Source organism: Temnothorax nylanderi, unplaced genomic scaffold (assembly GCF_030848795.1).
Source record: "Temnothorax nylanderi isolate EJ_2023f unplaced genomic scaffold, tnyl_v1.0 TNYL_tig0041_pilon, whole genome shotgun sequence".
Taxonomy (NCBI): Eukaryota; Metazoa; Arthropoda; class Insecta; order Hymenoptera; family Formicidae; genus Temnothorax; species Temnothorax nylanderi.
Window position 1 is genome coordinate 841,922 of NW_027249103.1, and position 12,814 is coordinate 854,735.

Below are 12,814 nucleotides of genomic sequence, written 5' to 3' on the forward strand. Positions count from 1 at the left end.
GTGTTTGATCTCCAGGTGAAGAAAACCCTGAAAGACATCGATCTAGTTGAGAAAGCGGACACCTTCGCGCGATACCTAAGCGGTGGACAGAAGAGAAAGCTATCTGTGGGAATCGCTATCATCGGCGATCCCAAAATTATTATCCTCGACGAGCCTACCGCTGGGGTGGACCCTTACTCGAGGAGACAGTTGTGGTCCCTTCTGCAATCGAGGCGGCACGGAAAAGTGATTTTGTTGACAACTCACTTCATGGACGAAGCGGATATACTCGCCGACAGGAAAGCAGTAATCAGCAAGGGAAAGCTCAGGTGTTGCGGCAGCTCCCTATTTTTAAAGAACAAATTCGGCATTGGATACCATTTAACGTAAGGATGCTACTAGTATTTATCTTTGTATTACATTGATAAAAAAACTGAGTTTATGAAATTAAAATTTTGATATTTTAAATTCTCGATTTGAAAAAAACTTACGGAAAAGAAATATTTTCTTGTTTAGCGTTTATTTATTTTAAATAGTTTGATGTAAAAATAATTTAATTCTTTATAGTATAGAAAAGCACATGGAACAGTACAAAAAATTCGACGTCACACTTCATTGGAGCTTATTATTACAAAGAATTACAAAGCATATAGATAGATAGATATTTATTACTTCAGCATGCCAGGAAGGGACTTGGTTTACAATTCATCTTATCCACACTCATCCATCCTTACCTTGCGCACCTATTAATTGCACGTTAAACTCACAACCTAAACTCATTTGAACCTAGTCCGCTTCAGCATAGGCCAAGAAACGGACATTATTCACCTATACACACACACATACCTTCCTACAACAACGCACAACAACTAATATTCCATCTCGCTTAATTACAAAGCGTATATAATTTTCCGTCAAAAATAAAATAATTTTAAACATTTAATGAATATTATTTTACAATTATAGATTAGTCCTAGAGGGTAATGCCAGGGAACATGCTATCAACCGATTAGTAATGACACATGTGGGCAAAGCGGAGAAGGCGAGACGTCACGGTCGGGAATTGAGCTTCATTCTACCTCATAACTCCGTAGAAAACTTCGCACCCCTTTTCTCCGCTATCGAGCACGAGATCAAGACTCGTTCGAACAGGCTCGGCATCAGCAGCTATGGCGTGTCGATGACTACCCTGGAGGAGGTATTCTTACATCTGGAAAAAGACGAGGAAACCGAGTGCACAATGGACAACCTGTCGAAGAAGATGGTGCGCAATCGCGCGCTTAGCCGATCGCTTTCGTTACAGTCCAAGAGCACATCGTATCAGAGCTTACAGAACGAGGGGGTAACTGTACAGGCCGACAGCCAAGGAAAAGGTGTGTGGATCATCTCTTCTCATACGTTCCGTCCCCAAAGCTTTTGCAATTTCGAAGAAAGCGATTTTTTCCTCAAATAAATAAACGCATGATTTTGTTAGTTATCTAATTATTAATTAATATTAAATATCAGTATTACCGTAATATGTTGTTTAACTATTAGTTACTAGTGTAGTAATATTATATGGAATTATTTAGCGAACGATTTGCCGGACGGCGTCCATAATGATCGAAATCCACCTGTGCTCGGTCTCGGCCTAGATCCCATCAAGATTCGGCCTAACTTCTTTCAAATTCTCTACGCCATGCTACGTATAAGAGTGCTCAGACTTTTTAGAAACCTCCAACTGCTGTATTTCACGATCATCATGCCGCTGGCTCTGATAGCGCTCGGTCTCTACCTGAACAGCATCCGGACGGTCGATTTCAAGATGGAATCGCTAAAACTTGATAGCCGTAAGTGATTGCAACTTATACAAAATAAGAGATAGTTGCTCGATTTTTTTTTTATTCGCATTCAGTTTACTTTCAACAAGTATTGTAAATCAGTTCTTTAAAGAGCGACGTTCCCAAATTAATCGTCTTAATTTAGAAGATTGTTGTTTTATAAATACATTTTTGTAAAAAGATAGGATTATTACATATTTAAGTATGTGTTTATGAATTTATGAATATGGACGACTAAAATTATTTATCTAGATTTGATTTTTTTAAATTATTTAGTTAATATATGTAATATAACATATAATATATCTTGATATCACTGAATTAAAGATTGTTGCCACAAATCAATCAGATTCATGAATTTATTGGCAAGAGTATGTAAAAATTTATTTTATAGAACAAATTATATTTTTAAAGTTTGATAATGTTGTGACTATTTTTGGAAAATCAAATCAATTATGGAATGCTTTTTTTCTCTTAGGTACATACAACGAAACCGAGATCGTCTATCTAAATAATACCGATCACGACATTACCAAGTTGATAGATAGCATAGCTCAAGACGCCAAGCACATCGAGGAATACGATGGCAATTTCGCGAATTTAATGAATATCGCACCGCATATAGCCGCCTTCAACATTAACGATTATAATTTGCCGCAACTCAATCTGACCGTCACATACAACGATACGATGCAACATTCTCTTCCAATATTGATAAACATTCTTTCGAACGCTTATTATAGGTGAGTTTATCTGTGGCTGTGGAAAAAAATAAAGAAGGTTGAGTGGTTTTGAAATATTTAAAGTACAAGAGTTTTTTAAAGATACAAGTTGTTCAAAGTGTTACATTTTGTTGTAAAACATTTTGAAAAATATAAAATCACAAAAATATTAATATTGTAAATATTAACATACTTGATATTAAGAACCACACAAATTTATTTCTTTAAACATTTTTAATTTGTATGAAACAAAATAGATTGCAATTTAATTGGATATAAATCTGCCTCAAATTGAGTAACATTATTATAAATTTTAAATTTTTATTTAGATTGATTTCGGGAAAGAACGAAGCTACGCCAATCGAAGTCAAAACACACCCCTTCCAACAAACGTCGCAACCCCAACAGTTTAATGTCGGCGCGGCTAGCTGTGCTATACTTCTCGGCATGGTTTTCATATTATTGCCGATTACTTTAGCGGTGGACATGGTTTATGATCGCGAGGTAAGAATTTTGCTTTCAAATCCTAATTATAGATTACACAGGTCATGTTTCAGCTTCTATTTTCTCGCAAAAATTTTTTGTTTAATTAGAATTTTTATACTGTAATATTTAGCATTAAGCATCTTAACAATACTAATAATATTAAAAGTTAAACAAAATAATGTGATTTTTATTTGAAACAGAAATTGAGTTTTTTTGTCGGTTTCAAGCTAATTCTTGATATTTTATATTTGTTTAAATAAACTTTTCTGATCTAAAATCGATTGTAAAACTTACAGTTAGCAAACATAAAGTTAAAATGTAATGTATGGAGAAACTTTTTTTCAGGGAGATTCTACATACAAATTTACATATAAATACTTTTTCAGATCAAAGCGAAGAATCAACTTCGCGTGAATGGCCTGTCGTTCTCCATGTACTTTCTTAGCTACTTCATTGTACTAGCCGGCCTGATGATTTTCATCTGCCTGTGCATCCTCGGGATCATATTCCTTTTCGACGTGCCTTCGCTACGGGAAATACCGGCCGTCATCACCCTCGGCATTCTCATCATGCTCTACTGCCCATCGTCCATCGTCTTCTGTACATGTCTCAGTTACATCTTCGACAAGTTGGACTCCGCGCAAAGCATGTTGCCGAACATCGCGACCTTCTTCGGGATGCTACCGTTCATACTCGTCATGATCCTCGATATGCAAGGACTCGGTAAATATAGTAATCAATGTACTGAGATTATCTTATTTTCTTTCAGTGAAACTGCGATTGAAAGGCACCTTTCTCGCAAGCTTTTGATTTCAAAGTCTAATTCGCGATGTTAATCATGGAATGAGACCATTCATATCTTTTCTTTTTTATTCTTGGTATTTTACTAATATTGTTTCCAATCCGGGAATAGCCAAATTTGATTTTGGAAGCGTCTGCTACAAATTTTATTTATAAAATTTATTTATTTATAAAATCAGTAGAAATATAACAGAATTTGGTAACAGAATATAAATTGCAAATTAACTGCAAAAATTAAGCAGAATCTGCTGTTTCGTAACCATTTAAATGATATATTCCATTGAAATATTAACGAAATAACAGATTTTGTTCGGTTTCTGCCAACAATTTGCTGCCAGATTATATCGGCAGACTTTGCTAGCAACACATGAGTTTAATGCAGACACAGATGATGCCGGATCTGAACAAATCTACTGTCAATCTATTGTTATATTGCGGGCAGTTTGCTTACTAGGAAGCTACAAAAGCCTTTGATTTCGAATGACAATTTCTAACTTGTGACGTTGTCGATTCATGGAACTGTTTATGTTTTTCCCCTTTATCTTTATTTGAAATTTCGGGATTACAAGCTTTATAATTGTTTTTCTTGAGACTTGATACATTTACCAAGATTGATAACACCAAAATTACAAAATTATCTGTCATGTTACGATCTGTTGCTCAAGGTGGGACAGCTTCGTTCGCGTTGCACGTGGCCTTTTCCCTATTGAACAGCATGTACGTGCCATATGCGGCGGTGTACTACGTGGATCGCGTTCATTTGATGTGCTCCATCAACGCCGCCTGCCACTATCTCGTTATGTCTGATTACCTCACCATGGAAATCATATTGTTGGCTTTTGGTGCGCTGCTGCAATGCCCGATTTGGTTTTTCGTGCTAGTCCTGTTGGACATCAACAAGAGCGGCGGCAATGTCAGCGATATGTTTAAACGTTTCCTGGTTAGCACAAATTTAAGTTATCATTTAAAATTTTTACTGCTAACCGTATACCTATTTTTTATGTACAAAACTTCATGTACAAAACATATAAAGTTGGCTATTGTTAAGCACGGTATTCATACTTATATTTTGCATTGCGATTTAAATTATTCGAGTGTCTTATAGAAAAAAAGGTATATTTCTTAATTTTCTTTGTTTTCCTAATTTACTCGTTGATTTCTTCATTTGATTATAATCTAAAAATGATTTATGAGATTACTTAATATATAGTATCTTGCGTAAAATATATAATTATACATTTATGTTTTATAATTTTTTGTTATTTAATTAAAGTTGTATAATTATTTGCTTATTTAATTGCTTATTTAATAAATAAATATTGCAAATTTTTCATATAATTTAAGGTGTACATTCTAGCCGTTCGTTTATGAGCGAATATAGTCAATTTTAAATCTATTAAAACCTACTAAAAATATCTCTGAAGTTTTGTTTGTAATACAAGATGTCTCATCTTTTTTATCCTTGTAGCGTGATGGCGATACTGTTCGTGAGGAAATTATGGAAAATTCAGATATTGGCGAACACGAGGACACGGATGTGAAAAATGAGCGGCAAAAGGTTTTCAATTTTGTCGTTTCGCCAGCCCTCGGTCAAGAACCGCCGTTAGTATTGCTTCAGGTAAGTTAGTATAAATTAAATTATTATCCATTATAGGTACATATAATATGAATAGTAAAGCAGATAGCCAAGTTTGTCAATGAGAAATTCTGCTAAAATATCTAGATACTTTGCAAGCTTTTATTCGATCGAAATTATGTCAATATTGATCCTAATTAAATCTGCATCTATGTACAAAAGTATTAGCCAGAGATGTATATCCCTGTATTTAAATATCTTAATGCATATAATAAAATTAGTCACACAGTTCGTTTTAATTAACAAGCAATTGATTCAATCTTTTTTTTCACCGCGATGCAAAGTTATTTTTGTCAGTGCAATCTTATTCTATTCACGCGTCATGAAACGCACGATTATAGAATCTGCGAAAGGAGTATCGACCAAAGGAGTCAGGATCGTCCTGCTGCTCGAAGCGCGAGGAGGAGCGGAAGATCGCCGTGCGAAATCTCTCGTTGGCGGTGGAACCGGGCGAAGTGCTGGGCCTGCTGGGCCACAACGGCGCCGGCAAGACTACGACGATGAAGATCATCATCGCCGAGGAGGTACCAACGAAGGGCAAGGTGCAGATCAGCGGCCACAACATCAACACCCACATGTCGGATGCTTTCCGGCAGATGGGTTATTGTCCCCAACACGACGCTCAATGGAAAAACATCACCGTAAGAGAGCATCTGGAATGTTACGCCGCGATTCGCGGGGTTCCATGGAGTGAAGTCGATAGGTGCGATTTTTCAATATTTATATCTAAATTCTAATCTATCTAAGATAACATGTAATTAATTCTTCAAGAAATTAATAATTAACTTGTATCAAAGTTCTATTATGACGTCAAAAATTACTGTAACACTACTAATTAATCTTAAGATATACTTGCTTTTTTATGTGGCAATTGGTTTCTCGATTTATAAATCAATACCAGCTTTTCTAACATAGTTGATAGAATATCATTCGGTTTTAATTGCTATACATGTTTTTCTTCGTATTTCATAGATATAACTATTTAGTTCATTTTATTGATTGTTTCAGAATCGTGGATCTATATTTGTCCGAGCTACAGATTCATGAACACGCCGACAAGCAGAGTCAAGAATGTTCCGGCGGAACTAGAAGAAAACTTAGTTTTGCGATGGCAATGGTCGGAGGACCCAAGGTGATTCTTATGGACGAACCGAGTACGGGCATGGACCCCAGGTCGAAGAGATTCCTATGGGACACGATTCTCGCTAGTTTTCAGGTGAGAGCACCACACGCTATATGTTAAAAAGCTATTCTCCTTACAATTAGTCTTATCCAATACATTTTTCAAACGATTATATATTTTTTACAAGATTCCTATAAACTAGATGAAAATATATAATATAAAACCAGCGCAAATAAACAGTAAATAGAGAGAAGGATGGATAATAAAATGATAACAAGATAATTATCAAAATAGATCAATATACAATCAGTAATAATTTATATTAAAAGATTAAAAATTTTACATTCGAGTATAAAATACATATTAAAGACTTCTTTTCTAAAGATCTCTTTAATACTTTAATTAATAGGGCGGCAGGGGAGTTATATTAACTACCCACTCCATGGAGGAAGCCGACGCGCTGTGTTCAAGAGTCGGCATAATGGTGAAGGGTGAACTGAGATGCATCGGTTCGACTCAGCACTTAAAGAATCTCTACGGTGCTGGCTACACCCTAGAAATGAAGCTGCTGGGCGGCGACTGCACACCGACGACACCCTCCGGCGACAGGATCGCCGGTTTAAAGGAATTCGTTGCCGGCCTCTTCTCCGACGCCACTCTGGAAGAGAGCTTCGCTGACCGGTTAGTTTTTGCCGTGCCCCAACACGCGGTGACTTCGCTAGCTGATTGCTTCACGCAATTGGAGAAAGGTGAGAAGATGGCTTAAAGAGATTAAAGAATTTCTTCAGAGTATTCAATAATCGATCTGTCATAGTTCTAAAAAACACAAAAATCTAAAGATATTTATCTAATAAAAAGGAGAAACATTAGAGAACATTAGAACCAAAAGATAAGAAATGTAAAAAAAGTAGTTTTATTATTTTTGTTGGTTTCTATGTCTAGGACGTTTCAATTTGGATATCTTTAATATGAAATTTTTCAGTTGCAGCAATTTCAAATGTCGCGTCTTAATATTTAGTAGTAAATGGACAATTTTTAATTTCCAAGATTTTTAACTTGAAAACCATTCGATTAACGATAAAATAAATAAAAGAAAAATAAAACTAGAGTTTATATAGACCTCTTTGACTGAGATATACTTAATGACTCAAGATTAGAATTTCAAAATCTCCGACTTAGGAATTTTAAACTTTAACTTTGTAAAAGAAAGTTTTCGTAACTTTTTGAAAATTTCTGTTTGCAGCCAAGCTCGAACTGGATATAGAAGAGTACAGCTTTAGTCAAACTACCCTGGAACAGGTGTTCCTCAAATTCTCGCATTAGGGCATTTCCCTGGAATGACGTTGTACCGTCGTTACGTGATAATCGGTGATAGACTCGCGATCAGTGTGCGCGGAAGGACTGTTAATCTGCGGAAAAAATGTACTCAAAATATGACAGATGTTTTTAATTGCTTGGTTTCCGGAATTTGTGAAGCAATTTCCATTGTTTTCGCTAACAAATTATGTGATTGCGCCAATGACAATATAATGAAACGTATCATCTTGTTACAAGACGTCGCAGATAACGGAGCAGTGAAGATAACAGTTATATCTAACGATTCTAGTGTTGTATTACAAAGGAATAGCAAAGAGACACATCATCTTGTGCCTTCAAATCCTTGGAGGGACAATGAAGAAACGATCAGGTAGAATGATGGGAAAAGAGGAGTTGAGTGGATAATCTTGTTAGCTTTAGTTGACGTGTTGCATCAAGGTGACAAGCCGTTCGGGAGCTTGATGAAGAAATGATTAATCGAGAAGGAATATGATGAACAACAAGGAACAATTATCGAAGAATCGTAGCATTTAAGATGACGAGACGAAGAATCATTTAATTGTTCCAAAGTATTGAAAAAGCAATTAGGAAATTATAGAACAATGAAGAAACAGTTGTGTTGTGTTAAAAAAAAAGACTAAGTTAAATTCTAGACTGTTAAAACAAGAATGAAGAAAACGTAAAGCGATGGAGGGATAGCCAACCAATCGTCTCACCGTTGTACGTTCGACAGCAGTATTAAGATGATAGAAAACTAGGGATGACAAAATGGCGAGCAGATAAATAGCTATCAAAGCCTAGAGGGTTTGAGGGAGTTAAAGTAACTAGTCGCTTTGTAGCTCCAAACTGACGGGATGATGAAGGGACGAGGGAACTATGAGAGAACACAACACACAAGTTAATAGAACGTGAAGTTAATTCTTCAGATGGTGCTTGAAGAAGATGTTGAAGCGACAGATCGCCTTCGGGTTACCGAAGGAATGACGATCAATAGAATTGTGAAACAGTTAGGAACAAATAGGAATCTAATAATAGTGTCTTTCCTTTAGGAGAACGTCAAGGTGACAGGGTGGACGAGGGAGATACGTTGACGGTGGTGTTACTCGTGCTAGTGAGCGCAATCGTCCTTTGCGAAAGAAGACTCTCTCTATAAAGTTTTGTGTATTTATTCTATAAATAGTATCGCGGGGGTACGTATTACGGAGATATAGTCGCGATTTGAGCACGAGCTTCCTCTTAACGGTGGAGTATCGTTGTTCCCAAAGCTGAGCTCTACGCTCGATATTTCCCACGAAGTTTTTATCCGACGTCTCTATCTCTCTCATCGGCATCGTTTCATCCCGTAACGTCGCGTCCGAGAGGTGGATCCTCGACTGTCGGAGATCGACGTCCGAGGGTGAATGTCGGGTGTGAGCGCAGCGATGCGCGAGGAATGAACGTCCTCGGTGGCGTAGAGTCGAAATTACGTACTGATAGTTTACTTCGTATTTGAAAACTTACCGATAGATCTCGTACCGATATTGCACTGGAATTGGAGCGCACGTCCCGTTGTTTTCGGGGCAGGACGGCTCGTTCGCGGTAACTGCAAATCGATAGACCGGCTCGAGAAGATGACAACTTGCGAGATTTCAGTCCTCGGCTAGTCACATTATTACATGCCAGTAAATTGCACTATAAATCTTATTTTATTGTCCTAATTAAGACTTTAATCGACTATTTTATTGTATTTTTTTATCTATTGTAGTATTATTTTACCTGCAACCTTGCACGATTGTTGACTGCAGAAAATAGGTAATCCAAAGAAAGTTTAATGAAAATTTAAAAACTCTTGTGGTATATTAAAATTCAACGATTTCTTAGTATTTTTTTTTATTTCTTTATATTTCTTCTAATGGAATTAAATAATTTAATACTTTAATAAGAATTAAGGCGTACACGGTCAATACATTTCTATCAAGCATTAAAATAAATTTTTAGTAAATATTTGTATATAATACTAGATTCTATAGCAACAATTTATTTCAGAAAAAGGAAAAAAAGGATTATTTTTCTATTACTTGCAAGAAACACGGTATAATACTAAGATACTGATTTTGAGAATAAAGATAATAAGAACTAATCAAAATTTAATCCATTTTCTTGATGAGTTCCTGATTTAAAAAAAGCTTGATTTTACGAATTAAATATAACGATTTCTTCTCGACTTTCTGTATTCAACTACTGTAAAGGAGCGCAGACAGTATTATCATAAGTACTTTCTAAGGTAAAGTTACAAATAGACACATTTTTCGAGGTGCAAGAGAATAAATAGGGAATAATATGGGATTTTTCAAATTGCCTACTTTTTGAACCGAGCTATCGAAGTGGCGCCGACGTGAGTCCTATTGGGCTGGATGCATCGAATTACGAGGAGTGTTCGAGAAGTAGCTTTCATCGCGGATATATAATTACCGCAAATGTACTGATTACTTAAACCTTTCGGTCAAGAAATTTTAGGCGATGTTTCTAATTTTTGGCACGACGCAACGTTGTGGAATCGACATTTAATATTTGTGTTTATATTATAATTCCCGGGAAATTGAGGAAAAATGCTTCCCGAAAGAGGTGAGGTGGGAAACGAGACGAGAAAGATATCAGAGTCGTCGCGGTTGCGATTTAGATAAAAAGATTTTGAATTAAGAGAAACATTGCGCGACTGGTCAATTCTGTCGACTGATGCTGCGACATTCCGCGTATACTGTGATCGGCAGATCGGGACGATGTTTTTATTCTCTTTTGATATATGCGAAGAGATTAACGTGCCTTGAGTTCAGTATATTATATATATTATATAACTCGAAGAAGCCGAGAAATGTCAAATTGTCGGCTGCAGGTCATATGCTGCTCGCGAGAGTGGAGTGCGATTGTTCCTGGAGAGCTACGAAGTGATCTCCGTAGTGATCTCTTCTGTCCTGTTACTTTTCTTCCGACACTCCCAAGCGCGATCGTTTTCCGAAACCCGCGAGAAGCGTCGTATTATTTCTCGAACACCTCTCGCATTTTCTACACACGTAATTAAGAATACCCCCAGGGAGGGCCGTAGTCGTAAAGAGAAGAAGAAAAAAAAGATACGCAAGAATGACACGGCTTATAGTCTCGAGCGCAACAACTAGAACGTTTTTCTGGTGTGATAACAATCGTACGGACACTCTTTACCGTTAAACATCGATTGAATAATACAGCGAACGATTCCGAGAGAAAAAAAAAACAATCGCAGGTTGGAAGATACTGTTAATATTGTAGGTTTAACTCTTTGCACACGGCAATCCTGTTTTACACATCATTGTCCTTCCCAATTGAAGGAAGATCTTGTAAAAAGAAATTTGAGAGAAAAATAAAAATTTAGTCAATAAAAAATAAGTTACTTTCTGCTCTTCTGTAACTAATTAAATGTTTCGTGAAAAGAATTTGTATGATAATTATATATAATTTTATTGTATGTGTATAAATTTTATCCAATCTCGTGGTATATTTCGTCAATTTGTATTTATCTTGTATTTATCATTCGAGTGTAAAGAGTTAAGTCAGTTTTCTGTCGAGAATAATTTCGCATATTTTAGTCAACATAAGGGAGGGAGAACTGATCAACATTAAGCAATATATAAGAAATTGAAGTAGATACGAATATGTAATTGAAGACGTGAATGGTAAAGGGCGTCAATTAAAACGCGATCGATCTTCCGATCAGATCGGAAAAGTATCTTAGTCCCTTCCATAAACAAATTATTTGTGAGATGTACCCGAATTGATTTATATATTGTTTACAAATATATGTTGTACAGACAGTCCCAAGTTCACTGTTTTTTCCTTTAACGACATTCAATAAGTAATGTAATCTCTTGAAAGATTTCGGTTTAATTTTTCTTCAAACGAAAATTTAATAAAAACACCACCCTACCTTCTTAATCTTTTCATCTTCAATCTTATGCCTTGTGACATCTTTACTGATCAAGGAGAAAAGTTTGAATTTTTCAAATAGTGTCACTAGTAACAAAGGAAATCAGTTTAAAAGAACTGATTTTATACATACTTATATTTACGTGCTTTTTATAAAAAAAGAAAAGAGAAAAAGAGATGCGCAGTGAATTTGGAACAGCTTGTATATAATGTTATTAATAATTAATAATTGTCAGCATAGAATAACTTGGAAGGGAAGCATTCCCGCAACACGTGTATATAAACTTTCTTGGTCCTATAAAGAAAAAAGAGAAGTAATATGCTTTTTATACAAATATCATTCACCGTAATTTTAGAGAATTCCGCTTTTATTGATTTACGAGAAATGATCGGGGATGATAAATATTCTTATCATCCAATTTTTCAAATAACATAGTCGAACTGAATAAACTTTATCTAACATCAAACTATAAAATGATTGACTTGTCTCTCTCTGTCACAAGATAGTAAACTTATATGTGATCAGATACTTATAGCAAAATTTTTAATATTTTTGCAATTTGCGTTATTTTTATTATATTTCTATTTCATAAAGATAACGCACACTTATAATTAAAACGTAAGAATTCTTTTTTCAATTTTTACTTAAATTTTAATTTTTATAATTGATACAATATTCCAAGTATTTCTTAGTATTTGTTAATATTCGCCAATAGAAATTTAGTTCTTATTGCAATGATAAATGATTTATTTAAGGTTTATATAATTCCCTGTGACTATCGCCTCCAAACAAATTCTTAAATTCCCCTTTGATTGTCTGTTACACAGTTAAAAACTGTTATTATAATAGCTTTAAAGCATAATTTATTTCTGTTATTTATTATTATTGTTTAGTAAATTATTGTTGTAATTAATTCGTTTAATCCCTCGAATTAAGTTACTATTTAATTAATTATTTAATCTAATATAACATATTTCTGAAAGATGTAATTTG

The 12,814-nt window shown here is 35.3% G+C and overlaps 1 protein-coding gene across 1 annotated transcript in view; it reads left to right on the forward strand.

Annotated features, from left to right (window-relative positions):
• LOC139771582 (cholesterol transporter ABCA5) overlaps positions 1–12,295 on the forward strand; it is a 38,946-nt gene extending 26,651 nt beyond the window's left edge. Inside the window, exons 15-26 of the mRNA XM_071704458.1 lie at positions 16–365; positions 946–1,352; positions 1,551–1,808; positions 2,278–2,542; positions 2,851–3,025; positions 3,394–3,730; positions 4,474–4,748; positions 5,277–5,426; positions 5,786–6,147; positions 6,453–6,660; positions 6,977–7,316; positions 7,811–12,295. Coding sequence (XP_071560559.1) covers positions 16–365; positions 946–1,352; positions 1,551–1,808; positions 2,278–2,542; positions 2,851–3,025; positions 3,394–3,730; positions 4,474–4,748; positions 5,277–5,426; positions 5,786–6,147; positions 6,453–6,660; positions 6,977–7,316; positions 7,811–7,890 — 3,207 coding nt within the window. The 3' untranslated portion in view covers positions 7,891–12,295. The remainder of the gene's footprint in view (positions 1–15; positions 366–945; positions 1,353–1,550; positions 1,809–2,277; positions 2,543–2,850; positions 3,026–3,393; positions 3,731–4,473; positions 4,749–5,276; positions 5,427–5,785; positions 6,148–6,452; positions 6,661–6,976; positions 7,317–7,810) is intronic.
• The last annotated feature ends 519 nt before the right edge of the window (positions 12,296–12,814 follow it).